We start from the raw sequence: 27818 nt of genomic DNA on the forward strand, positions 1-27818 counted from the left end.
CCTCGTTTCATAACCAAGAAAGAACATAGTTATTATGTATATTTTTATTAATGAATTTTAATTTTATTACTTTCTATTCCTTTTCTTATTATTGTATTTATTTCTAATAACCATGTCATTGTAGCTCCACTCTTTTCTAAATAAATACGTTGTTGGCTTTACGCCGGTAATTACCGATTCGAACCCTAGTTTTGACAATGACACGTCTTTTTTTCTACGCGAAGTTGTCAACTTGCGTCGTGTTGGAAAAATTGCATGTCGCTATGTTCAGTCACGTCAGTTCTCGAAATAAATAAATTGAACATGGCTGATACCGAGGGACATAAACATCGGGAAGTGAATTTCCATGAGAGCGAAGGTAAATAAGGCTACGTTATTATTGTGTAGGGCGAGTGCGGTAGTGATTCGCGCGGGCGGCTGCTGCGAGGCGGCCGAGTGCTGTCTCGTAAGTCAGACCTCGCGTTTCCTCTGTGACATTGAGACTGGGATCTTTTTATACCTGCTGGTTGGAGCTGCTCGCTAGCTCGCCGGAGCGCTCGGGACCCCGGGCGCCGCGAGCATGACCGGGGGCGCGGAGAGGAACCTCTGCTCAGGTACCGCTTATGCCAGTTGCCTTTGTTTTTGTTGTATATTTGAACAACTGCGAACGAGGTTAAGTACGTCGCAACAGCATAATTTGTTGTGTTTTTGTTGAATCACGATTTTTTGCATCGTCTAGTTTAGTACCTAGTATTTTGGAAGTGACAACGTGCAATTCATATTTTTAAATATAATTTCGCGCACATGTATCCAAAGGTCACTGGCTTGTTTTTGCGTGACTTAAATATGTTAATTAGATAACTAGACTCAAACTTTAGGAAGCAGTGTGAGATGGTTACATTTATTCTACTTTATCGCCATTCACAAGTGGGTTATTGGATTCAAACCTACCCTGCACATGGAGGTATAGAAAGCAAGTGTTACACAAGAAATAATTACTATTATTGCTAATGTGCATATACAACAAGTTTTACTTTCTTTTCAAACAATGCCACTTTAGTAAGGCTTAAAATCCATTTTATTTTTGAGATAACTGTTGAGAAATATGGTTATCACAAAGTAGGACATTTAGAAGTAGTAAATAAGACACACATAAACAATAAACAGAGAATTTTGACATAATCAAATGCATTTTATAGTTCACATCTGCTTTAGGAAACACATTTTAATATAGCCGATCCTTTGGTTGTGTGATTAACCCACCAACAACACTAAATTATGAACATACAGTCACCATCAGATATATCTAAGTGGCCAAGGCACTCATAAATATTGGAACATGCCTGTATGTTGAGGCGTTAGTGTGTGTTCAGATATTATTGAGCTCTTAGGCCGCTCTGATATATCTTGTGACGACTGTACATACAGAACTGATATAAATAGAAAACAGTTATCATCAAATTAGATGTAGAATGTTAATTAAACTAATTGCTGCTGTGTTCTTAACCCCGATCGTCCATCTACACTAGTCAATGCTTCAATGCCCTACTTCACAAGTGAGAGTGACAAAATTGCTACTATAGAATATCTACTATTTTTTGATATTATGTGGTAATACTGAAAAGGGAAAAATGAGCAAAAGATCAAGGATTGTTGTTTATAAAAATTATGTAAATAACCTCTAGTCGCACAGAGGCTTAGGCGGAGAGAATGAAATGGGATTCTCTTTTGAATTGACAAATCAAAATTCCATTTGATTTGGCATGTTTTGGTGCGTTGGCGGCTAGAAAATAATGCTTGAAATATTTACATTTATATAAAGTAACTTTTTCACTTGAGTGAGTATTGAAAACATGACAAAGAGCATGATCAATAGCCTTTATCTTATTTATCTGAATACCTATGAGTACCTGATGAATACCTATTCATTTTCCTTTAATATCTTAATGGCCACATGTTTTATTCACATTCCTGGTTTGTTTACAAACACTCTTTATCAACAGACATGTGGTTCTATCACTCAAATGACTATTATGATTATCAAATATTATTACACTTTTCTTAGAATTGGGGCTTGGCTTCGTAATTGATATACAAATTTATCAGTGCTGCTTGATGTGAGTAATATCTTGTTAATAAATAAATGAATTTCAAATATTCATTAATCAGAAATATTTATTGTGTATATTTATAAAAGAAGTTTAAGTAATGAATTAAGTACAAAATAAAGACTTTTTCAAAGACACATGTAAGCAACAAAGCAATAGCATTCTGCTTGACAGCATGAATGTGTATTATAATCTATTGGATCACTTTTACATTGTCACAACCCTCACTCGGCCATAATATATCTTAGCTTGTAATTTATTATCAATTTCACAGCCACCATTATGCATTAAGACGCAATTTCAGATGTATTTGTGCTAATTGTTGCATGTTATTCAGGCCAATCAATTGTGAATCCTAATGAATGGAGTTACAGTCTTATTCAGCAATTATCAAATATTTAATGGAGCATTAACTTTTGAGCGGTGAATTATGGACCTTAATACCTTACATTAAAGTCCCTTATTAAATAGTGCCAAAATGAGGAGAGTGATAGTATCTTTTTCTTGTTATCAGTCAAGAAGCAGTCAATTGCTCTTTATCAATATTATCAATTTGCTACATTTTGGTGTTATCTTACTTATCAACATTATTTAGACTGTTGACTTAATTTTCAATATCTCAAACTTTACTGATAGTAAAAGAAAGTGCTATCAGTTTTATTGCCAATGAAAACTACTCGTCCTCATACACACATGTTTAATGTGAGCACATTTTGAGCATTATCCAGTCGACCTTCATATGTTGCGTTATTATTGTTGGTTTCAATTTATAGACATACTAAAAGGATGCTAAAGTTTGAGCCATTTAAAAGCACTTAGGGCGTCCGCTAGCTGGCGCGGTTGAGCGGGTTAAGGAAAAATAGTATAAGCAACGCTAACTGGCGCGGACGCGTGCGTCGGATTTTACCTACAATGGCACCCGCGTGCGTGCGCCCGCTCCGTGCACCCGCGCCAGCGCGGACGTCCTTATAAAGAAGAAATCATGTTTACGTAACGTCATTTTCATATATGTTAAGTAAAGTGTTTCTCTAGTCTGGCATGCTGGTATGTTATTGGTTGATTCCTGCAGGTCTTCTCATCTCCGCTCATTTCCGCCTCAGTAGAATAGCAGCCTCAACGAGGTAGCGAGTCTTTTATCCAAGACCGGCTAAACAGGCTTCGTTATAATCAAGATACCTAATTACCTAGGTATTTTATAAACCGATTAATGTAGAAGGCACATTACACTACGCATAAGTGCGTGCGCCACATACGCAACTATTTAAAATGTTCTAACAACTACACTCTTACCGCCCATTGGTGAACTATGTGACGGTTGCCTACGTTACCTTCACGTTGCCATCTCCTTCCTGTTAATCACGTGTTACATAAAATGAAGCTCCAAATTGCGTATTGACGTCAAATGAATTTGGCTCGCGACCAAAGAGCATTTTTTAGGCAATCGAAAATGCCTAACATTCATGCATCGAAAGCAAAACTAGTCACAAATTTAAAAGCACGAACTTACCATCCGCTGTTTATGTAGCCGGCTGGAAGACCCACAGAACTAGTAATAACCTCTTTAATACTTTCCGTGGGAAGACCATTCAAATTGTTAATTTTGCCTCTGTTAGGGCCACCCCACACTCTAGCGTTTCACGAGCGTCGGCGTCTAGTCAACTGCGTAGCGATGCTATTTTCCATAGCGCTGACTAGACGCCGACGCTCAAATGACGCTAGTGTGGGGTGTGGCCCTTATGCCAGGATCGCACGTACCGAGTAGAGTGGCGAGACAGTAAAACGAAGGATGAAATTGTTACTCGGCCGAGTAAAAATTCCATACTTCGTTTTACTGTCTCACCACTCTACTCGGTACGTGCGATCCTGGCATTAAGGGCTCGGTTACACCTACCGAGTAGAGTGGCGAGACAGTAAAACGAAGTATGAAATTGTTACTCGGCCGAGTAAAAATTCCATACTTCGTTTTACTGTCTCGCCACTCTACTCGGTACGTGCGATCCTGGCATTAAGGTCCAAAAACGGGTGTACCTGTACAATAATCGATTTTATTACTTGTGCTATACTTTCTCTCTCGTGTGTTGCAACATTTGCAACTAGATGCACCGCAAACCTTTGGATGCAAACCAGTGTGACCATCTTAACGCAAAATAGTAACGGCTCTAGTCCTAGGGGGCTACTGTGATCATCTAAATTCTAAATCATGGAACCTAATGCTCATGAAAATTATGAACATACACGAATTACGAAGCCTCTGGACAAGGATGGACTGATGGTTTAGGTTAGGGGTTTCCAAACTTTTTTTAGGCACGCCCCCCTGCTGCCTAAAATGAAGTTCCCGAGGCCCCGCGCCCCCCACTTTGAAAACCCCTGGTTTAAAGCAAATGTTTGTAAAATTTGCAACACAAATTCCCTAAAGCATATCGGCAAATAAATGTTCTTTGAATACTAATCCCAAAGTCAAGTTAAACAAGTTAGCCTATCTGTTGAGCCAATACATCTTTTACATACTAACAGCAACACTAAATGACCGCCTGTGGACCTTATTAGCAATAGAATAAGGTTGATGACTCGTCAACTGAGACAAGTGTGTATTCCTGCCACGGCATGTTCTCGGCACCTGTCGGAATGTGCGGTCGGCGTTGGTATTCTCGTGATAGGTCACGTGGAAACTTTCATATGTCGGTTCATGTGTCGGCTGACTGATCTGACTTCTACGCGCTTGACTAACCTATTGGACCTTTAGCCTTTGCCTCTGTTTTTTTAGATTAAGTATAGTTTGTAGCTTTCTAGTAGAGCCCGAAGGCTTATCCTATTGTCTATTGTTCAGTAACTTGTAAAATTGTATTATACGTAACTATCGGACTACTTAAAATTGCATATTAACCGCACTCGTAAATGGCCTAGTTTGGTTTCTGACGGATATCCCCTGGATATCCTCTGTATGTAACCTATATTTGTAAATAAATCATTTTGTATTTAAATAAGATTTAGGGATGGTTAGTTAGCTCTGTCGATGGTAGGAACATTTTTGATGGATCGCCTCGTGACCCATCCCCGTGATAATGCAATGCTGGAATGGAATTCAATTCACAATTTAGCGGCGGAAGACGGCACTATTTCCGAAAGAAGCGAAGACTTGTTGAGTTAATAACCGAGACTAAATACTTGTATCATTAGATTACGGTACTGCAAATGGTGGTACCATTTGATTGGCACTACAAGTATGAATGGTGAGTGCTTAAAGTATGTTAGGGCACGTTAGGGTTAGGGCGAACGGAGCAAAGGCCTCCCTGGTCGCTGGCTTCAACGTTGCCAAATTCTGATCTAATTGCTCATCATTAACGATCAATCATCGACGTCGAATGAACAGCCCAAGAGGGGCTGATGTAGAAAATCGTCATAATGTCATCGTTTTGACTTATGAAGTGCCGCATCTACCTATAACTTTTTATCTGCGGATTAGGCTAATTCAGGGGTTGGAAAACTGCGACTCGCGAGTCACATGCGGATCTTTAAGTCACCCATAAAATTAATCCTTGGAAAGTTTTACACCATTGAAAACAACATCTGCGGGCAGAGCCGCGCACGCTTGTGCCATTGTAAGTAAAATCCGTCGCACGCGTCCGCGCCAGTTAGCGTTACTAATTCTATTTTTCGTTAACCCGCTCACCCGCGTGCAAACGCCTTAAGTGCCGTTTTCGCATATAAATTCTACGTGTCTCCAAACCTGTTGCGTTGTAAATGGAATGAATGGCATTCCACAATCCCTTGCACTATGGCTCTATCAAAGATCAGGAACGCGAAATAACCCGCGTTTGGCACGCTGCCAACTTTGAGCGCTGTTTTCTGTATTCAAATCGGTTCCAAAGCTCTAGCTTCAGGAAAGCCAATATAAAAGTGACGTGCAGCTAACAAGCATATGTAATTAATCATCGGTATGGCTATGTGTGAAGTACGTCAGAGACGACAAGGTACGGCATGGTGAAAAAAGTATTTTTTCTTAGCTTTTATGGGACGACATCTTCATATTATTACACTGCTGTCAACTTTCACATAATCCCTGGTGTCCCATAGCCGCCGTTTAGAAACTCTCTGTCTCGCAGAGCTAAACTGGAATAATCTGTCGCCCGCGGTATTTCAAGACTGATACGACCTTCAAGAAAAGAGCATACCTGCCGGCTGCCATCTTAAAGGCCCTCATCGTACTTACAACCCTTCTATGTGGCTACCACCAGTTTGGCACTGACATGAACGTCATCGAGAACGTAATTTACTTTCTATGCTTCTCGCTCGCACTAATATGCGAGTACGTATAGAAAGTAAATTACGTTCTCGATAGAGTATATGTCAGTTTTGACAGTGTCAGTGACTCATGGTACGGGCTCTGGTGTTGCTGGTGTCCATGGGCAACGGTAATTGCTTGCTCAGGTGATTCGTCCGTATGCTTGCCTCCTACATCATAATAAAAGCCGCCAGGGCGCTCCCCAGTCATGTACAGACCGAATACATTGGTTGGAGGTGAGCCAAGAAGTCTGTAAGAAATAGGAATTACACTCCAGGTTATTGACATGAATCCCTCATTTTTGGGAGCCCGCCAGTTGCACAGCATCTATAAGAATGAGGAGACAATATCTATAATTACCTGTTATTACAATTTAAGTCTTATTATATTCTGATAAGGTTTGTATTCCTTGTTATCCTCGTGTACATTTAAAACCTTTTATAATCCAGGTTTGAAGCTGGCGCGACGTTTTAGCTTTCAGTGACAGTACACGTATGATTAATGCAAAGTATAAATCGGATTATGAATTATGTCCGTGTGGCGCTAATCTAGACTTGTTAGACCAGCTTATCGCTATTGTTGGTTTAAATCTTATGGCTCCTCTACACGATGGGCCAGCGCCGGCCACTCCAAGGGACGCAGCCATGCGGTAAAATGAGATAGCAATATCACTTGCTCCCTCTAACGCATAAATGCTTCCCTTGGAGTGGCCGGCGCTGGCCCATCGTGTAGAGGAGCCATTAGTAAAATGCGCTAAAAACAAGAATAGTCTGGAGGAAGAATAATAGTCGGATCTATAACAGTATTAAATTTATATGAACAGGTTTCTATAATTATGTATTGGCTTTTATTTTGCACTGTGAAGTGTCGTGTTCTTATCATGCGTATATATATGTACAACTTGTACAAGTTGCGGAATGTTACAATAAAGTTGGGAAAGTTCTTGGAAATTTCATAGAAAATTAAGGAAGCTTTCATTTTCGATACGGACAATTTCGATTCCCATACAAAACCATGAGAAGTTTTCGAAATCTTTCAATATGGAAATGCCGCACTTTTGGAGACTTTCCGATTGCACATTAACTCAAATCAAAGTCCTACATGAGTTGAGTTTAATTAGACATTCATAAAATATTGTAGGTTACATTGTTGTATTTGTTGTCAAAATATTAGGTATTTTAGGAGTTAAATAACCCCTGACCTTCGTCAATCCGCTACCTACAACAAATAACACCGGGAAGCGAAATAACTGTGTAATCATACGTAATTATGTACGTCGTTATGTCGGTGTTTCCCAACTTGCGTCCATCATACTTGTACGGTGAGCAACACAGCTCCAAAGTCAACCTTATGCTTTTAACAATAGAGTCGTGCTTTCCTAGCTTGTATTTACTTTGGCTGCTGGCTGTATGTGGTTCTCGTCTTTACCGTAAAACTGGCTTTAAAAGCAGAATTTGCGTTATTCAACAGCTATGGAATAATATGTAACTTAACTGTAAATAAATACAGCTGTGCTAGAGTTTAGGGCTGGCTAATTTTTGTGGTTAAGTACAATTTCCTTTTGCCGGTTAGATTGGAACACGATGATAAGATGATATAATGAAGCTGGGCCACACAGCACACGTGACGAACTCAATGCGCCCGCTAACGTAGGTACCCTTAGCGCCTGTCAGCAGTCGCCACGCAGTCTGTGTGGCGAAGCCCTTAGAAATTGTCCAAATAATACGCCTCCCTTATCGTTATTCAACCCGAGACTACCTGGAGGACTAAATAGTTAAGAAAGGGATACCCGACAACCGAAAAGATTTACTCGTAAAATAATCTTGTTCCCGATTGAGATGGTGTGCTAAAATGATAAAGATATTATGGACTTGTTTCTTTTGTACACATAATTGTGGCCAAATACGGTGCTAGTCACATTTCTCTCGAAAGCCTACAAGTCTACGACAGATATAGATATAGCCATGAACGGCTTCGTGACACTTGTCTTGCACTTAATAACTATAACTTAGAGTCGAAGAGACATTATTCGACGTAATGCTTCATTCCATTCGTCTCAAAAGGCCCACGAATGGTCTGTTATCGTTAACACAGCCAGCTGACCATTTCTAAACCTTATTGAAAGGACATAAAGCCTACCAATGGTCAGTCAATTTTGTTGTTAGTACATATAATATCTAGATGCGCATGCAAATTGCAACTAAATGTTTGGACGTGTTTGCAGACGAGGTGGTTGGCAAGCTGTGCTTGCGGCTAAACTATAAGGCGCTGCAACGTAAGTGCGTGTGCCTCTGTGCTTGCCTGTCGTACTCCTTCTTATCACCATACAATTACAAAGGTTCACCGCGTACGTCGAAGATCGGGATTATCTTTATCGCTCGATGCGAGAGTGATGGAGACAGATAACGAAATTTTGATTTTCTATGTCCGCGACGGGCCCTTGAACAGTCGCCATCAGATATATCGGAGTGGTCGAGTTGCTGAAAAATATCTGAACACGCCTGCGTGGATATCTGATATCTGATGATGACGACTGAACGATCGCTGAATCAAAGTATTGTTTGAATCTGTAAACGACCCTCTGTAATTGCACCCTATGAGTTCATCCGACGCGTTTAATTGTCATCATGTAATCATTTGAACAAATCATCGTTTCTGCTCTGTTTCTGTAATTCTTGTGTCTTGTATGTGTCTGTGCTGTTGTCGGTGTAGCCTGAGGTGTTGACACGTACGTGTGCTCTGCTTGCCTGTCATCCTCCTTTTCATTAGTTTGAACATCATCGTTCTATTTCTGTACGTTCTATTCTTGTGTCTTGTAAGTGTCTGTGGTGTTATCAATTTATCGGTGTAGGTTTTCTGCCTGCTCTTAGTAAGCGACAAGAAAGCTGTCGGTAAATTAGATGCATGGGTGACACACGTGAAGTTGTTCTCATCTCTTGACTTGACCATTATTCTGTTCTTATCTATCTTAACTAATATCAGCAATGAATTCTACGTCTTCGGTTTATACGAAAATAATACCAAATTTGCCCTGGTAGCCACCAGGACGAGAATAGTTTTTTTTTAAAGACGGGTGGCGGCCATCTTTGTACCTCGCCCTCCCTGACTAGACGCACATTTCTCATTGCCTCCTGGACTAGAACATATTTATGTGATGAATTCATACCTTAATATTTTTTTTTTTGGGTCAACTTCATAACTGCTTCCACTAATAGAAATGTTGACGTATGAGGTGGCGCTGCTGTACCGTACCGTATATAATACTTTTGTTAAATATTTAACTAAGACGGATTCTATCCGTATAAGTATAAGTAAGATATTTCGATTAATGTTTTTGCAGGCATGGTTGAGTCATGAAAATATGTTTTAAAAAACCAATTTTACTATTCCTTTCTTGTTACTATCGTAAAATCGCTTCGTTAATCATTAAATCTGATAATTAGCACGTTTAAGCCGTGCAAATTATTAATGAAATGCGTAGCGCAAATACCAGCTAAGCAAGTACAAAAAGCGAGCCGCGAATAAAACTGGTTTGAAGAAAGTTGCTGCCAGTTCATCTCATTCGGCATTTGCGTGGGCATGGCAACGCATTGCTAAATATTATGTATGTCGTTAGTGCGTATGAGGATACTGAATCATGAGAACATGGCCACATTGGTGTTCTCTAGACAAGACCATTTTGATATTGGATTTTACCATTGTTTATTTCGCGTTGTACATTCGCTATCAGATTGGAATTATACGAAACCAAACCTAGTTATATGAGGGAGCTATACTCGCTTCCTTTCAGAATGTTCGTAACTATTCGTAGGTGTTGTCACCGTTTAGCTGACTACTGATAATCATAACGGTATTGAGAGCAGCATATTAGCATACATTCAAGACCGGCCTACATTCTTCCTCTTGCCAACCGGCTATCTTGCCGGTTCAACTGTGAGCTTTAACCACACTGATAACCTGACATCAGGGGCCCATTTCTCGAACGATATTAGACTAATACTAAGTCCACGAACTGTCAAATCGTATGGGTTGCCATGACAACACACTAATAATATTAGACTAATGTCGTTTGAGAAATAGGCCCCTGGTGCTATCGTGCTTATACTATTAGGTTTAAATTACATGTCAATAAATCTACTCATTCGTTTGTGTATTATGCATTGAAATAATTTAAAGTAAGTGCGCCTAATATAACTCTGTACTGTATCGACTTATAACGATAAATGTCATAGTTTCATAGGACATACACATATGACACTTTACACATTGGCACTTTTAAACTCTGACGCTTGCCTTATTAGTTATTAGAGCAGATTTAGCATGGTCTGACTATGTACCTACACATAACGAAAGGCCCCAAAACGCACACAGGTTATCTATGTTCGCTGATAATGCCAGCAACATATGGCCGAAACATTCGCATTGCATTTCGCGCCTTATTATGGCAAACGAAAGTGACGCAGCCATACTGGGCGATAACAAACCACAGTAAATTACTAGCATAACACGCGTTATGTTGCATTGTGTAATCCCAATGAACAATAGCGAATCGTGCTCCGATCAGCTGTTCCCGCTCGCCTTGGCTACTCTTTACCACAATCCCTTTCGATGCCTAATATCGTTGTGCGATTTTGAACTTTGCCATCTCGTTATAAAGTCAATTATCGAAGCATTATGAATTGTTCGTATTTGAATCTGTTTTGAGCATAGTTGTTGCTTTAAACAGAAGTTTTGATCTAATACACGCCCAAAGTTATTAGCAATTATGAATCGTATGGACTTGAGAATAAAGTAGACTATAAATTATAGTTATTTGGTAATGAAGGCGGAGGCTACGCGGGGCTGCTTGTTTGATAACAATGTGCGCAATTCAGGTTAGGCCTAAATATACCTATCACATTGAAGTCTGTGATACCTATTCATTTTTACAGAGTTTAAAGAAGGCGGTTAAAAAGGCAGGATTGCTTAAATAATCGCATCAACAATTTTATAAAAAGTCAATCAGAGAAGGGCTCTTCTAAGATATGTCTTAGATAGAAAAACATGTAGATTCAACCAACATATACCGGAGCGGCCTAGGTTCTCAAAAATATCTGATCACGCACCTTGACAATAGAGGCGTGTTCCGATAGGTATATGGCGACTGTACTGTATTACGTATGAATGGAATGTAGCAAACGCAGCTATAGACTACATAAAGACTTAAGATAAGATTTTAAGCCTACTTCCGTCTCTCATTTGCTGATTTTAGCAGAATATACATGCACGTCTACAAAGTCGGACTCTATTACTATACGATAGGGTTGACTTTCGCCTGTTAGTGTATAAGCATTGTTGAGATTCTCACGCCGCGACCTTCGCTCAGGTTTCCGGTGGCCGGTTCATTAGGTTTTCTTGTTTAACTATTGCTATTGTTTGTAATTGTTTATATCCTATTGTATTTTTAATTAGCTGAAGTAATCGGACGTTTGCATTTAACTAGATAAATTAGTTGAAACCTTTTTTTTAAGTAAACTAGCGGCCCGCCCCGGCTTCGCACGGGTTAACAAATTATACATAAACATACCTCTTGCGTTGCGTAGTTTTAAAGATCTAAGCATACATAGGGACAGACAGACAGCGGGAAGCGACTTTGTTTTATACTATGTCGTGATAAGATTCCTTTTTCGTTGTTAGTTATTAGAATTCCGTCGCTACAGTATACAATCAAAATAAAATTATTGATTGGTTGATTGACCCTGGCTCACAATTAAACAGTATGTATGTTACGTAGTTTGTGTAATCTGGACTCTATTCCTTTACAATAGAGTCCACTAACTCGAAATGAGTAATGAGTCCATACATTTTGTTCCTTAGCATTTGAGATTGTTCATGTATAATTGTATATATGGCCATGAATCATCTGAGCCGAATATCAGAGTCTTAACTTATCAAATCGTGTATCTTACTTATCCGAGTTATCCGCCATATATTCCGGATGTTGGTTACCACTTATTGTCAGTAAGTAACCTGCAAAAACATATGACACACTCTAGCGCTAATTTAAATATTTAAGATTTTGTCTTTTTAATAACAAAACTTCCGTGAGACAAAGACATATTAAATATATTAAAAACGGGTCACTCACGTATTTTACGCTTAAAATACGTGAGTGACCCGTTTTTAATATATTTAATTTTGTCTTTTGTCAGATAGTTTTGCTTCCTAATACCTAATAACATCTGACAAGATGTAATTGAACATGTTATTTTAAAACAGTAATGAGAATCAATTAACTCAAGAGGTAATTACTAGTTACCATATTCGTAACTTACGTAATTATTGTTTTATTTGTACATACACTTATTTAGGCAGGCGGCTCTGCTAAAAGAATATATTACGGTGAAACGCCCACAGCGGTTGTGTTTACGCCAACATTCGTCCGCAATGCCTTAGCTAAAATAAATAATAAAGAGACCTCACCGGTGTTGTTTGCTAAAGCTCATACAGAGACCAGAGTTGTTATATTTGTTGTTGATTGTTTGCGCTGGTGTCTCCAAGCCCTATTCCCAGTATTCCCAACTAGCCGGAGACGAGCGTTTATTCGTATATATTATAGTTATTAGCCTTAGCGATATTCGCAACCTGTGTATTAGCAAAAAGTAGTGAATGAACGAATGAGTAAATGTAATTTAGGTAAGTGCGCGGTATACTAAATACCTGGAAGATACTTTACTTTATTCAATCTTGCCGTTGTTTGCTTGAGAGTCTTGCTATCGGTAGAACGGTATCTCGTTTCAATAAGGATTACGAATAGTCTTTTTTTGCCGATAAACACATGCGTGACCTGTTAGTTCGACCTCATTTTAAAGCAGCACTGGCAGACATTTCTACTTATCATTGATTAGTTTACCCTCGTTCAATGGGAACACAGCCAGGCCGCAAATCAAACTTGCCATTTACTTTCTCTTTAAACACATAATGGCGGCTTCCCATGCCATAACACGCCGTTTGTGTGGAAACTGCAAATGTAATGAATATGTGAACCGTTCTTACAGGCACCGCCTTTTGTCACGGTCGGTTAGTATGGCCCTGATTAAAAGACAATTGAATGGATTGGGTCTCAATGGCCGTGAGAAGATGGCAGCAAGCAGGGATCGGAACCGGTTTTTTGCAAAAACTTAGAAATAACCATATTTTTCGAATTATTTTATACTCGAAATCACTGACTTAATATAAAAGAAATAGACACACAAAGCAGAACAAAAACGTCAAGAAATGTGGATCCCAATGACGTTTCGCACCATTTGCATTGATGATAAAAACGCTTACGTAAATTTTGAGTCAAGATAAATGTTTCGTACAGAAAAGAGCTTAATGTCGTAAGCATTAAGTGTCAAATTTGCAAACATAAGTACCAACACTGTTAAAAAATTTAGTCCGATGGCACTACGTAACGTATGTACGTCAAACAACGTCAAACGAGAATAATGAACGAATGGAGTCACTTTGGTACACTTTAATATGTATTACTGTACAGGAAAACCAATTGAAGTAATAAATAAAACAAATTTAATTTAATCGGGAGCTCAAATAAAATTAATTCGTGGTTCAAATTCAAACAAATCAAGTTTTTAATTCGTAAGTATACGTCTTTAAATAATAATTTCCTTGAAATAAATTCTACTTATTAAATAACTGTGTATTTAAGATCTACATTTACTCATAGCGCGGATGCACGGGGACATTTAGATACTGATTGGATTTTTTTTATAAAGTCTACCTATACTTTATAAAAAAAATCCTGTGGTTGTCACTGTGTTCCGACAGGTTTAGCATTTACAGTTAGTCGATATAAGCCCTTATTGGTGGTGTATATGTCGGAAACAGGGAAATGGGCCGAACACACAAGTGCCGTTTTGCCTTGTTTAAAACTGCATCACCCCTATCTCTTGCTATAATTAAATAGCAGTCCACTTTGCACGTCGCATAGGTTTTCTTGGAAATCTTGAATTTAAACATAATATTATTTCTTATAAAAAAATATTGACCTCACATCGACTCATTAGATTTTTGTTCCTTAACATCCCTTCTTTGGTACTAACAAATTAATTTATTCAAAACCATAAAATTACCACCAGATTACATAAATTATGTAATGCTATCCAAAGAACTAACCGAAAGAAATACATTCCATCCTTTTTCCTTGTTTTATCATTGTTATTTTTACATATTTTAACGGCACATTTCGTAATTGTTGACAACTTCACATTTGAGCGTTTCAAACAAGACTAAACGAAAAAGTAATGCATGATCTGTTTTGACATCACTTTTGTGGGGCCATTTTTGGCGGCTGATTGGGTATCCAGTTCTTTATACTATATCAATGCTCGAAATGTAGGACTCAGTTGTGTTTTTAGGTTACGACTTCGTGTTATTAGATTGGCCAATTAGAAATGAAGTAATTAGCAAAGAACGAAAAAATACCGTTTCCGTTCCCATACAAAAAATACCGGTATCCGATCCCTGGCAGCAAGATACATAGAACATAAACATGCTACCTATTGCAGTGCAAAAAGAGATCTTACATATATTGTTTCGAGTTAAACTATCTGCCACGTGAAATAATAATTCCAAACAAATGATCGTGATACGCTGGCTCGTCACTTTGCATATAATATACCCCTAATTAAAGAAATTATGAATTACGATTCTAAAGTCTTGGCCTTTCTTTAAGGGCCTATACAGACGGACGGCAACTTGTATGGGAACTGGACGCCTATTGTAACGTGCATTCCCATACAAGTTGCATTTGGGTTGCAGTTCGTCTGTATCGGCCCTAATAATCAGGACACTTGCCTACTTGTCTTCAATACCTGGATACGTATACTTATGTAAAGGCATCAACTGTATCATCAATACAGTCAACCATACCTAAACCTTATTGCACCTAGATACGAGTAAAGTCTACCTATCTTATACCTTTAAACGAGCAATTCTTGTATATTTATTTATTTATATATATATATATTTCGGGGATCTCGGAAACGGCTCTAACGATTTCGATGAAATTTGTTATATGGGGGTTTTCGGGGGCGAAAAATCGATCTAGCTATGTCTTATCTCTGGGAAAACGCGTATTTTTGAGTTTTTATATGTTTTCCGAGCAAAGCTCGGTATACGCCCAGATATTGATTAGTTAAAAGCGTTATTTTTAAATTAATACAAGAACTTCTCAACAGTGATAGAGAAGCCAGCACCGCCGCCCGCGCCCACCGGGCCGCGCGGCGTGCAGGTCGTCAACACAGGGCCCGACCACACCTTCATACTCGACGAAGAGGCCTTAAAGGAGCTGCTACACGATGAGGACATCAGGGAGCGAGCCGTGGTGGTCGTGTCCGTGGCCGGGGCCTTTAGGAAGGGGAAGAGCTTCCTGCTCGACTTCTTCCTCAGATATATGCACCACAAGGTTCGTCTCTAACTTACCACCAGTCTCCTAAGATCGTCAACACAGGGCCTGACTACACTTTCATACTGGAAGAAGAGGCCGTAAAGCAGTAAGTACACGATGAGGACATGCGGGAACAAGCTGTGGTGGTCGTGTCCGTGGCGGGAGCCTTTAGGAGGAGAAAGAGCGGCCTGCTTGATTTGTTCCTCAGATATATGCACCACAAGGTTTGTCTTACTCTAACTTATGGTTATGGCCCATATATTTATCTAACAGGGTATAATATAACATATCTCTAAATGAAACGTATAGAAGTTGAACCAGTTTTTGCATGATCAGATATAATATAAATACAATTATTATGAATCTTTGCCCTGCTTGAATATAACTAAGATTCACTTTATGTACCATGTATTTCAAGTTAAGGTTGTTGGCAGTGACTTTTCCATTTAAATAAATTGTGTAACTTTAAAAGAGATTATTTTGTTATTTCATTATGTATGTCGATAATATTACAGCGCTCCGTGACTGTCCGATAACTTACCGACGATAAGGTGCATATGAAATCGTTTTAAACTTGATAATAAACTCGCTAAAGGTTAATTAAAATTTGCTATGCATCTCGCGTTACTTTTATAATCAATTTATTGCTTTTGTTATGTTAACATTTTTTTAAATTCATACACAACTTTTCGCAAATTTAATATCATAATTATGTATTTTAAACTACGTTTACACTATGATAACTTCTGTCGCAGATTGTCGTTTTATACGACAACTACAGTTAAATACAACGGGTTCAAGAAATCGTGTGTAACCACTTCTTATTGTGGCAAACTTGATCAACTGTGTATATTGTTTTAGTACGGCAGCGGCGGCGGCGGCGGCGACTGGCTGGGAGCGCCCGACGAACCGCTACAGGGCTTCAGCTGGCGCGGGGGCTCCGAGCGGGACACCACCGGCATCCTGATGTGGTCCGAGATCTTCAAGGCTACTCTAGACAATGGGGAGAAGGTAAACAATTTGCTTTGTCTGTCATTTTCATTTGTCTACTCTCAATTGCTCAAAGGCTGACTGGAAGAGATCCCTTATAGGGATAAGTTCGCCTTTGTACATTGTATACTTTCTTTTCATTGTATCTTAACCTGTCTTATGTACAATAAAGTGTTTACATACATACATACATACAACGTGGTGATCCCTGTCCCCCATAAAAAAGCGCAGCTAAAATAGAAAAAACATTAAGGCTTCGTCTATATGTAAAAGCGGCGCGCCCCGCTCACGCCCCGCCCGGAAAACGCGCCTGTGTGACGGAACCTTAATGACTCAGGGCGCCAGCTATTAACCTTTTAACCGCCAGCAATTTTTGATCGAGCGTGCTCGTGTCGCCACCGACAGTAATTGTACCACGCAGAGTAATGTTGGCATAGTTACGGGAGTTATAAATGTGCTGTAAAATCCAAATCAGATCTTTGTCTTATTTATCAGACTGTGGCGAAATGAGCTGGATATGTAATGTCTTATATATCAGACTCTGGCGGTTAAAGGGTTAATCGTAGACTCCGTAATACAAACTTCTTATTTCTCCTTCTTCCTTCAATCCCCCTTCATCTCCTTCTAACGTAAATCTAGCTCAAAACTAAACAAGCTTCTAAATAAACTTTGGAACTTACTAATTTTGTCTGAAATGTGTTGTGTAAAAACTTAAAAAGACCACGCATTTTACTCTGTTACAGGTGGCGATAATCCTGCTGGACACCCAAGGCGCGTTCGACAGCGAGTCGACGGTGCGCGACTGCGCGACCGTGTTCGCATTATCCACCATGCTGTCGTCGGTGCAGATCTACAACTTGTCGCAGAACATTCAGGAGGACGACTTACAGCACTTACAGGTCAGTAACAATTAACGGTTCACCGTCGAACACTCGAAAAATGATAAATAATTAAAGCAGGTACTCTGAGCAACCGAACTTGACAGACCGCGTAACTTAGAAACTGTTTATTTCAGACCATGAGATCCATATTTTGTTAGTTAAAAGGAAACTTACATCCTATGTTAGTATTTACATAAAAACACTTATAACTATTTACTACCTTTACTGCGTGCAGAGAGGATATGCTGTCAGACTTACCTTTGGCCGCGGTTACGTTACGTATAAATGATAACGTGTAATAAAATTTAAGTAAGTAAGTAATAAACAATTTAATTCACGTAAAAAGATTATAATGGTGTAGTACCATCGCCCACACTGTTAACTGTCCACTGGTGGACATGTACCTTTTGTAATCAGGTCCACTGATGTACAGTTAACAGTGTTGCTGTTTGTACAAAGGATCGCTTCCAATTTACCTCCATTCACACAGAAAAGGCTCATAGTTGCGGGTTATTCATCTATTTCATAATAGGCGAGGCGGTTAAGAGGTTAATGTAACGTTGACACAACTAAGGTGCGGGATGTCCATTAACTTGTACATTAGCCAACCGGACATTTGATACATATTGGCAGAAGTACACTTACCTACCTAATTTACTTCGCGATATTCGTTGGATTTATACATTTTGTGATCCATCTTTTAACCGTTTCGATGCGGATGGCACGACAGGCGTGTCATCAATGTTTTTAACGTGTGGCGTACGACACGATAGGCGTGCCATCCGCAACGAATACTGGAATCGCCGCCACAGCCAAAAGTTTTCGAAAATGGAACACGCAACGAAATCCTTAATATACAAAAGCTTTGGTTTTTCAACCCGTATTTTGTTTATTACTTGTAGACTGAAGGTCTGTAATTCAGATCCGTAATCTGAAACTTACCTATGTGGTTGAGGTAAAATTTTCTCTAATTTGTCATTTTAGAATGTGACTGATGTAACCATCATTTGATAATTATCTAAATTGTCAGTCATATTTGTAATATTTTTTGATATTTATATGTAACTATATTTCTACATTTACATTGTTAATGTTACATTGCAGCTGTTCACGGAATATGGCCGATTGGCGTTAGAAGACAGCGGTCGCACACCTTTCCAGAGGCTTCAGTTCCTGGTCCGGGACTGGAGCTTCCCGTACGAGGCGGCGTACGGCGCCGAGGGCGGTAACACCATCCTGCAGCGACGGCTAAAGGTACTAACATGTATACAGTTGTTCACGGAATACGGCCACCTAGCTTTAGACCACAGCGGTCACAAACTTTTGCAGTTCCTCGTATACAGTTGTACGCGGACACGGTAAGCGTTAGACAGCACATACCATTCCAGAGGCTCCAGTACTGGTCCGGGACTGAGGCTTCCCGTATGTGGCGTATGGCGACGAGGGCGGTAACACCATCCTGCGGAGGCGGCTCAAGGTACCACCTTGCCCGGGATTCCCCTACGAGCCTACGTTCTTTAATAGAACGAGTCTGATGGGAGAAGCCTACCATTCGCAACGACAGTTAAAGGTCACACCCGTCTTGGAACTCCCCTGTGAGGCTAATTTTCAGCGACTTACGGCCAAAGACCTAGCCAGGCTTAATAATATGATGTACACAGGAAAGACGCTTAAAAACTCAAATTATATTTTGTATATAAAATTGTCAATTTTTATTGGGATAGGGCCTAGGCTTAGTGCTTCAACAAGGCCTACTTTACCCTTTGGGTTGGAAGGTCAGATGGCAGGTCGCTTTCGTAAAACCTAGTGCCTACGCCAATTCTCGGGATTAGTTGTCAACCGGACCCCAGACTCCTAAGAGCCGTGACAAAAAAGCCGGGACAAAGCGAGGAAGATGATACTGACAAATTAAATAAATAAAATGCCCCGAATAATTAAAATATATTTTTGAAGTGAAAACTTCTTTAGCGGCGCTGTGCACTTTTTGTGATGGGGGAAAAAATGTTAAACTGGTAACAGATGTCACGTGACCGTAAGACGTAAGACGGCCACGTGACCTGATCGAAAAACTGTTACTTCAATGTCATTGAGTTTTTCTTTATTGATTTAAATGCCATCTAGTGAGCTTCGATCTAACCGGTATTAATATAACTCGAGTACTAACAGTGATGTGCTTAGGGGTTTCAAGTAATGCGACGAAATAAAGCTGGATGGCGTTAACCTCATTTATACATAGTGCTGCAGACATTTTACAATAGTGATTGAGTTTTCACTTCTGCCGGCACTCCCTGAGGGCAACCCGTTGTTTTTTTTAGGGTTCCGTAGCCAAATGGCAAAAAACGGAACCCTTATAGATTCGTCATGTCTGTCTGTCTGTCTGTCTGTCCGTCTGTCCGTCTGTCTGTCCGTCCGTATGTCACAGCCACTTTTCTCCGAAACTATAAGAACTATACTGTTGAAACTTGGTAAGTAGATGTATTCTGTGAACCGCATTAAGATTTTCACACAAAAATAGAAAAAAACAATAAATTTTTGGGGTTCCCCATACTTCGAACTGAAACTCAAAAATTTTTTTTTCATCAAACCCATACGTGTGGGGTATCTATGGATAGGTCTTCAAAAATGATATTGAGGTTTCTAATATATTTTTTTTCTAAACTGAATAGTTTGCGCGAGAGACACTTCCAAAGTGGTAAAATGTGTCCCCCCCCCCTGTAACTTCTAAAATAAGAGAATGATAAAACTAAAAAAAATATATGATGTACATTACCATGTAAACTTCCACCGAATATTGGTTTGAACGAGATCTAGTAAGTAGTTTTTTTTTATACGTTATAAATCGCCTAAATACGGAACCCTTCATGGGCGAGTCCGACTCGCACTTGGCCGCTTTTTTAAATGAGAATGTGTTTGTTGGCCGGCAGGTGTCGGACAAGCAGCACCCGGAGCTGCAGTCGCTGCGCAAGCACATAACGTCCTGCTTCTCCGAGATCGCGTGCTTCCTGTTGCCTCACCCCGGCCTGCGGGTCGCCACCAACCCGCACTTCGACGGACGACTCGACGGTGACTCACTAATTCAACCCTATTTACTATGCTATTAGATTCAAATTTACCTAGCAAGCCATTTGTGGGGAGATCGTAAGATAAAAGAGCCTTACCCCAGTCCCGCGGACGCGATATCACGCCGGCAGAAAGGTTACCGCTAAGGGCCAGTTGGACCAACCACATTTGACAGACCGATCAACGTCAGCCGGCGCTTTACTATGAAACTTTCCATACATAAAAATTTAGCGAACTCTTTAACGATACGAACAGTTTGGTGCAACCGACCCTAAGTCTCTCGGACGCGATATCCCACACGCAAAATCACAAACACAAAACCGACTCGGAAGTTTTCGACTTTGTCTATGACTGGGACTAAACAAAACAATCTTGACATATCATTAAGGGCCACTTGCACCATCCAAGGTCAGCCAATAACTCGGAGTTAACCGTTAACACAGGGTTAAATTGTACTGGTAACTCCGGGTGGCTAACCCTGGATGGCGCAAGTGGCCCTAAAATATAAACCTTATCCCACAGACATAGAGCCCGAATTCAAGCGATCACTCCAGCAGCTGGTGCCCATGCTGCTGGCTCCACAGAACCTCGTGCCCAAGCTCATCAACGGCCAGAAAGTCAAGGCCAAGGAGCTGGTCCAGTACTTCGTGTCTTACATGAACATTTACAAGGGCAATGAGCTGCCCGAACCGAAGAGTATGCTGGTGGTAAGTGAATTTGCACCTTATTCATTAGACTTAGGGTCAGTTGCACTAACCACACTTAACAGACTGAACCATACTCAACAGAGTATTATGAAAATTCCAATACAATAAAATTTAGCGAACGCTTTAACGGTGACAGACGGTTTGGTGCAACCGACTCTTAAGAGTTCAGAAACGGGCGGAAAATGAAAACAAAAATCTAGAAATCCCAGGTTACGTACGCGAAACGTCCTTAACCGTCCTTAACCTATATGTCGTGAAAAATCGTGAATTCAAACCTCAGTCGCGCCGATTAGAGCAGAATAAATAGTTCTCAACAAAAATGCAAAATGACGACTAAAATTCGGTCAGGATCCTTATCATACACAGACGAGAAGTTAATGGTGCATCTCTTTCAAATTCAACGAGTGTTTCCAGAGGTTATGTTTCAAATCAGATTAAGGATTAACATTTCTGCCGCGGGACTCGACGAGTTTATTCAACGTTTCCTAGACAGCCTGCCCGGCTGGTTCGTGTTCACAAAATGGACTATTATAGAAAATAGAATAGAATAGAAAAGGTTTATTTGGTGTTGAAATACATGCTTAACCTATAATACATCTTATTCTAGTACAAGACACCAAAATGGATGCCACTCAGCATATGCCGATGACTAATGTCCTTAGCCATGGCGCTGGTTTTCAGGGCAACCAATTAAAATACACATAAAAAATATAAAATAAAGCAAAATTACTCATCAACACCCTCTTCACAGGCGACAGCGGAAGCGAACAACCTCACAGCCGTGGCCGAGGCCAAAGAAGTGTACACCACGCTCATGGAAGAAGTGTGCGGAGGCGCCAAACCTTACCTGCAGACACAACTGCTGGAGGCTGAACATGGCAGGGTCCGGGACAAGGCGCTGCACGCCTTCCACTCCAAGCGGAAGATGGGAGGGGACGAGTTCAGCCAGTCCTACTGCGAGCAGCTGGTGCGGGTATGTATCTACAGACACAACTGCTGGAGGCAGAACATGGCAGGGTCAGGGACAAGGCGCTGCACGCCTTCCACTCCAAGCGGAAGATGGGAGGGGACGAGTTCAGCCAGTCCTACTGCGAGCAGCTGGTGCGGGTATGTATCTACAGACACAACTGCTGGAGGCTGAACATGGCAGGGTCCGGGACAAGGCGCTGCACGCCTTCCACTCCAAGCGGAAGATGGGAGGGGACGAGTTCAGCCAGTCCTACTGCGAGCAGCTGGTGCGGGTATGTATCTACAGACACAACTGCTGGAGGCAGAACATGGCAGGGTCAGGGACAAGGCGCTGCACGCCTTCCACTCCAAGCGGAAGATGGGAGGGGACGAGTTCAGCCAGTCCTACTGCGAGCAGCTGGTGCGGGTATGTATCTACAGACACAACTGCTGGAGGCAGAACATGGCAGGGTCAGGGACAAGGCGCTGCACGCCTTCCACTCCAAGCGGAAGATGGGAGGGGACGAGTTCAGCCAGTCCTACTGCGAGCAGCTGGTGCGGGTATGTATCTACAGACACAACTGCTGGAGGCAGAACATGGCAGGGTCAGGGACAAGGCGCTGCACGCCTTCCACTCCAAGCGGAAGATGGGAGGGGACGAGTTCAGCCAGTCCTACTGCGAGCAGCTGGTGCGGGTATGTATCTACAGACACAACTGCTGGAGGCAGAACATGGCAGGGTCAGGGACAAGGCGCTGCACGCCTTCCACTCCAAGCGGAAGATGGGAGGGGACGAGTTCAGCCAGTCCTACTGCGAGCAGCTGGTGCGGGTATGTATCTACAGACACAACTGCTGGAGGCAGAACATGGCAGGGTCAGGGACAAGGCGCTGCACGCCTTCCACTCCAAGCGGAAGATGGGAGGGGACGAGTTCAGCCAGTCCTACTGCGAGCAGCTGGTGCGGGTATGTATCTACAGACACAACTGCTGGAGGCAGAACATGGCAGGGTCAGGGACAAGGCGCTGCACGCCTTCCACTCCAAGCGGAAGATGGGAGGGGACGAGTTCAGCCAGTCCTACTGCGAGCAGCTGGTGCGGGTATGTATCTACAGACACAACTGCTGGAGGCAGAACATGGCAGGGTCAGGGACAAGGCGCTGCACGCCTTCCACTCCAAGCGGAAGATGGGAGGGGACGAGTTCAGCCAGTCCTACTGCGAGCAGCTGGTGCGGGTATGTATCTACAGACACAACTGCTGGAGGCAGAACATGGCAGGGTCAGGGACAAGGCGCTGCACGCCTTCCACTCCAAGCGGAAGATGGGAGGGGACGAGTTCAGCCAGTCCTACTGCGAGCAGCTGGTGCGGGTATGTATCTACAGACACAACTGCTGGAGGCAGAACATGGCAGGGTCAGGGACAAGGCGCTGCACGCCTTCCACTCCAAGCGGAAGATGGGAGGGGACGAGTTCAGCCAGTCCTACTGCGAGCAGCTGGTGCGGGTATGTATCTACAGACACAACTGCTGGAGGCAGAACATGGCAGGGTCAGGGACAAGGCGCTGCACGCCTTCCACTCCAAGCGGAAGATGGGAGGGGACGAGTTCAGCCAGTCCTACTGCGAGCAGCTGGTGCGGGTATGTATCTACAGACACAACTGCTGGAGGCAGAACATGGCAGGGTCAGGGACAAGGCGCTGCACGCCTTCCACTCCAAGCGGAAGATGGGAGGGGACGAGTTCAGCCAGTCCTACTGCGAGCAGCTGGTGCGGGTATGTATCTACAGACACAACTGCTGGAGGCAGAACATGGCAGGGTCAGGGACAAGGCGCTGCACGCCTTCCACTCCAAGCGGAAGATGGGAGGGGACGAGTTCAGCCAGTCCTACTGCGAGCAGCTGGTGCGGGTATGTATCTACAGACACAACTGCTGGAGGCTGAACATGGCAGGGTCAGGGACAAGGCGCTGCACGCCTTCCACTCCAAGCGGAAGATGGGAGGGGACGAGTTCAGCCAGTCCTACTGCGAGCAGCTGGTGCGGGTATGTATCTACAGACACAACTGCTGGAGGCTGAACATGGCAGGGTCAGGGACAAGGCGCTGCACGCCTTCCACTCCAAGCGGAAGATGGGAGGGGACGAGTTCAGCCAGTCCTACTGCGAGCAGCTGGTGCGGGTATGTATTTACAGACACACACAGAGTGTGTGACAATTATCATTTTATTAACTAAACTGACTGCAGACTTAAAATCAATCACATAGATGTTTCGTAGCAGGGATGTTGCGAACATCCGCATCCGCAACTGCGCAACTTCCGCATTTTTTTCAACATCCGCATCTGCATCCGCATCCGCATAAAATCGATGCGGAGCTTATGCGGATGCGGATGTCGAACAAGTCGGTACAGGAACGTCTTAGCGGCGGCGTAAGTGCTAGGTAATTTCGTCAATACCTATAACGAAAACGTCTAGATCCAGAAAAGTCGGCGAAGTTACTGTTTATTAAATATAACGCACGTATATTCTTGCTCAAATACTAAACTTTTCGTTTTTTTTTTTAGTAAAAAAATACTAAAAATGTAATATTTGACGTTTTCTAAGTACCTAATCTTGACATCCGCGTCCGCGGATGTGAGCCTTTAAATATCCGCATCCGCGGATGTCAAAAAATCTGCATCCGCAACATCCCTGTTTCGTAGGAAACCCGCTTTGATAAATGATATAAATCCCTTGTATTCCAGGACTTGGAGGAACAATTCAAGCAGTTCACCGCGCACAACGAGAGCAAGAACATCTTCAAGGCGGCGCGCACGCCGTCCGTGTTCTTCGCCATCGCCATGTTCTTCTACGTGCTGAGCGGCATCTTCGGCCTCGTCGGCCTCTACCCCATCGCCAACCTCTGCAACCTGGCCATGGGCGTCGCGCTGCTCACGCTAGTGCTGTGGGCGTACATCAGGTACTAACATGTTCTCTACGTGCTGAGCGGCATCTTCGGCCTCGTCGGCCTCTACCCCATCGCCAACCTCTGCAACCTGGCCATGGGCGTCGCGCTGCTCACGCTAGTGCTGTGGGCGTACATCAGGTACTAACATGTTCTCTACGTGCTGAGCGGCATCTTCGGCCTCGTCGGCCTCTACCCCATCGCCAACCTCTGCAACCTGGCCATGGGCGTCGCGCTGCTCACGCTAGTGCTGTGGGCGTACATCAGGTACTAACATGTTCTCTACGTGCTGAGCGGCATCTTCGGCCTCGTCGGCCTCTACCCCATCGCCAACCTCTGCAACCTGGCCATGGGCGTCGCGCTGCTCACGCTAGTGCTGTGGGCGTACATCAGGTACTAACATGTTCTCTACGTGCTGAGCGGCATCTTCGGCCTCGTCGGCCTCTACCCCATCGCCAACCTCTGCAACCTGGCCATGGGCGTCGCGCTGCTCACGCTAGTGCTGTGGGCGTACATCAGGTACTAACATGTTCTCTACGTGCTGAGCGGCATCTTCGGCCTCGTCGGCCTCTACCCCATCGCCAACCTCTGCAACCTGGCCATGGGCGTCGCGCTGCTCACGCTAGTGCTGTGGGCGTACATCAGGTACTAACATGTTCTCTACGTGCTGAGCGGCATCTTCGGCCTCGTCGGCCTCTACCCCATCGCCAACCTCTGCAACCTGGCCATGGGCGTCGCGCTGCTCACGCTAGTGCTGTGGGCGTACATCAGGTACTAACATGTTCTCTACGTGCTGAGCGGCATCTTCGGCCTCGTCGGCCTCTACCCCATCGCCAACCTCTGCAACCTGGCCATGGGCGTCGCGCTGCTCACGCTAGTGCTGTGGGCGTACATCAGGTACTAACATGTTCTCTACGTGCTGAGCGGCATCTTCGGCCTCGTCGGCCTCTACCCCATCGCCAACCTCTGCAACCTGGCCATGGGCGTCGCGCTGCTCACGCTAGTGCTGTGGGCGTACATCAGGTACTAACATGTTCTCTACGTGCTGAGCGGCATCTTCGGCCTCGTCGGCCTCTACCCCATCGCCAACCTCTGCAACCTGGCCATGGGCGTCGCGCTGCTCACGCTAGTGCTGTGGGCGTACATCAGGTACTAACATGTTCTCTACGTGCTGAGCGGCATCTTCGGCCTCGTCGGCCTCTACCCCATCGCCAACCTCTGCAACCTGGCCATGGGCGTCGCGCTGCTCACGCTAGTGCTGTGGGCGTACATCAGGTACTAACTTGTTCTCTACGTGCTGAGCGGCATCTTCGGCCTCGTCGGCCTCTACCCCATCGCCAACCTCTGCAACCTGGCCATGGGCGTCGCGCTGCTCACGCTAGTGCTGTGGGCGTACATCAGGTACTAACATGTTCTCTACGTGCTGAGCGGCATCTTCGGCCTCGTCGGCCTCTACCCCATCGCCAACCTCTGCAACCTGGCCATGGGCGTCGCGCTGCTCACGCTAGTGCTGTGGGCGTACATCAGGTACTAACATGTTCTCTACGTGCTGAGCGGCATCTTCGGCCTCGTCGGCCTCTACCCCATCGCCAACCTCTGCAACCTGGCCATGGGCGTCGCGCTGCTCACGCTAGTGCTGTGGGCGTACATCAGGTACTAACATGTTCTCTACGTGCTGAGCGGCATCTTCGGCCTCGTCGGCCTCTACCCCATCGCCAACCTCTGCAACCTGGCCATGGGCGTCGCGCTGCTCACGCTAGTGCTGTGGGCGTACATCAGGTACTAACATGTTCTCTACGTGCTGAGCGGCATCTTCGGCCTCGTCGGCCTCTACCCCATCGCCAACCTCTGCAACCTGGCCATGGGCGTCGCGCTGCTCACGCTAGTGCTGTGGGCGTATATCAGGTACTGATACAAGGCCCAAATCTTCATACTGTTTGATGTCTATGAAATGTAAAAAATAATGTGTCTCACACCCGCTTGGCGAGCACCACTGTCGCGCATACTTACTGTTCATGAATGATATAATAACGTATTATTTTGCTGTACAGGTACAGCGGAGAGATGCGGGAGCTGGGCGTGACCATAGACGACACGGCCAACGTGCTTTGGGAAAATGTAAGTTTTTCATTAATTATCATTTCTCGGTTCATTACAATATTTTCATTATTGATCTTATTGATCAATTTGTGATTTATCAGGTAATGAAGCCGCTATACCAAGCCGGCTTGGAGAAGGGCATGGAGCACGCCGCCAAGGCCGCCGCCGAGAGCGCGCTCGGCCCCTCCACGCCCTCCGTCAACGGCAAGCACAAGCAGTTGTGATGCCCGCCCAGACGGAGACAGCGCATCACGAGCATATCGACCCCACACGGGTCGAAGCGAGACGGGACGCGTGTCGGCGTTGGGTCTTCAAACAGACGGTTAGTGACGCGACATATCGATGACATATCACAGGACGCGCGTAGGGTTAAAGGTTTTGTTCGGATTTTTAACTTGCC

The 27818-nt window shown here is 43.4% G+C and overlaps 2 protein-coding genes across 2 annotated transcripts in view; one reads left to right on the top strand and one right to left on the bottom strand.

Moving 5' to 3' along the window:
* LOC134655883 (viral IAP-associated factor homolog) overlaps positions 1–27818 on the bottom strand; it is a 219548-nt gene that overhangs the window by 2697 nt on the left and 189033 nt on the right. The window lies entirely within an intron of this gene.
* LOC134655886 (atlastin) lies at positions 190–27806 on the top strand. Its single transcript, XM_063511385.1, has 11 exons — positions 190–358; positions 15591–15817; positions 16661–16810; positions 17533–17688; positions 18775–18924; positions 20595–20733; positions 21253–21437; positions 22189–22410; positions 25119–25333; positions 27370–27436; positions 27520–27806. The coding sequence occupies exons 1-11, from the start codon at positions 256–258 to the stop codon at positions 27640–27642; spliced, it is 1737 nt and encodes a 578-aa protein (XP_063367455.1). The 5' UTR covers positions 190–255; the 3' UTR covers positions 27643–27806.

Source organism: Cydia amplana, chromosome 17 (genome assembly GCF_948474715.1).
Source record: "Cydia amplana chromosome 17, ilCydAmpl1.1, whole genome shotgun sequence".
In the NCBI taxonomy this organism is placed as follows: domain Eukaryota; kingdom Metazoa; phylum Arthropoda; class Insecta; order Lepidoptera; family Tortricidae; genus Cydia; species Cydia amplana.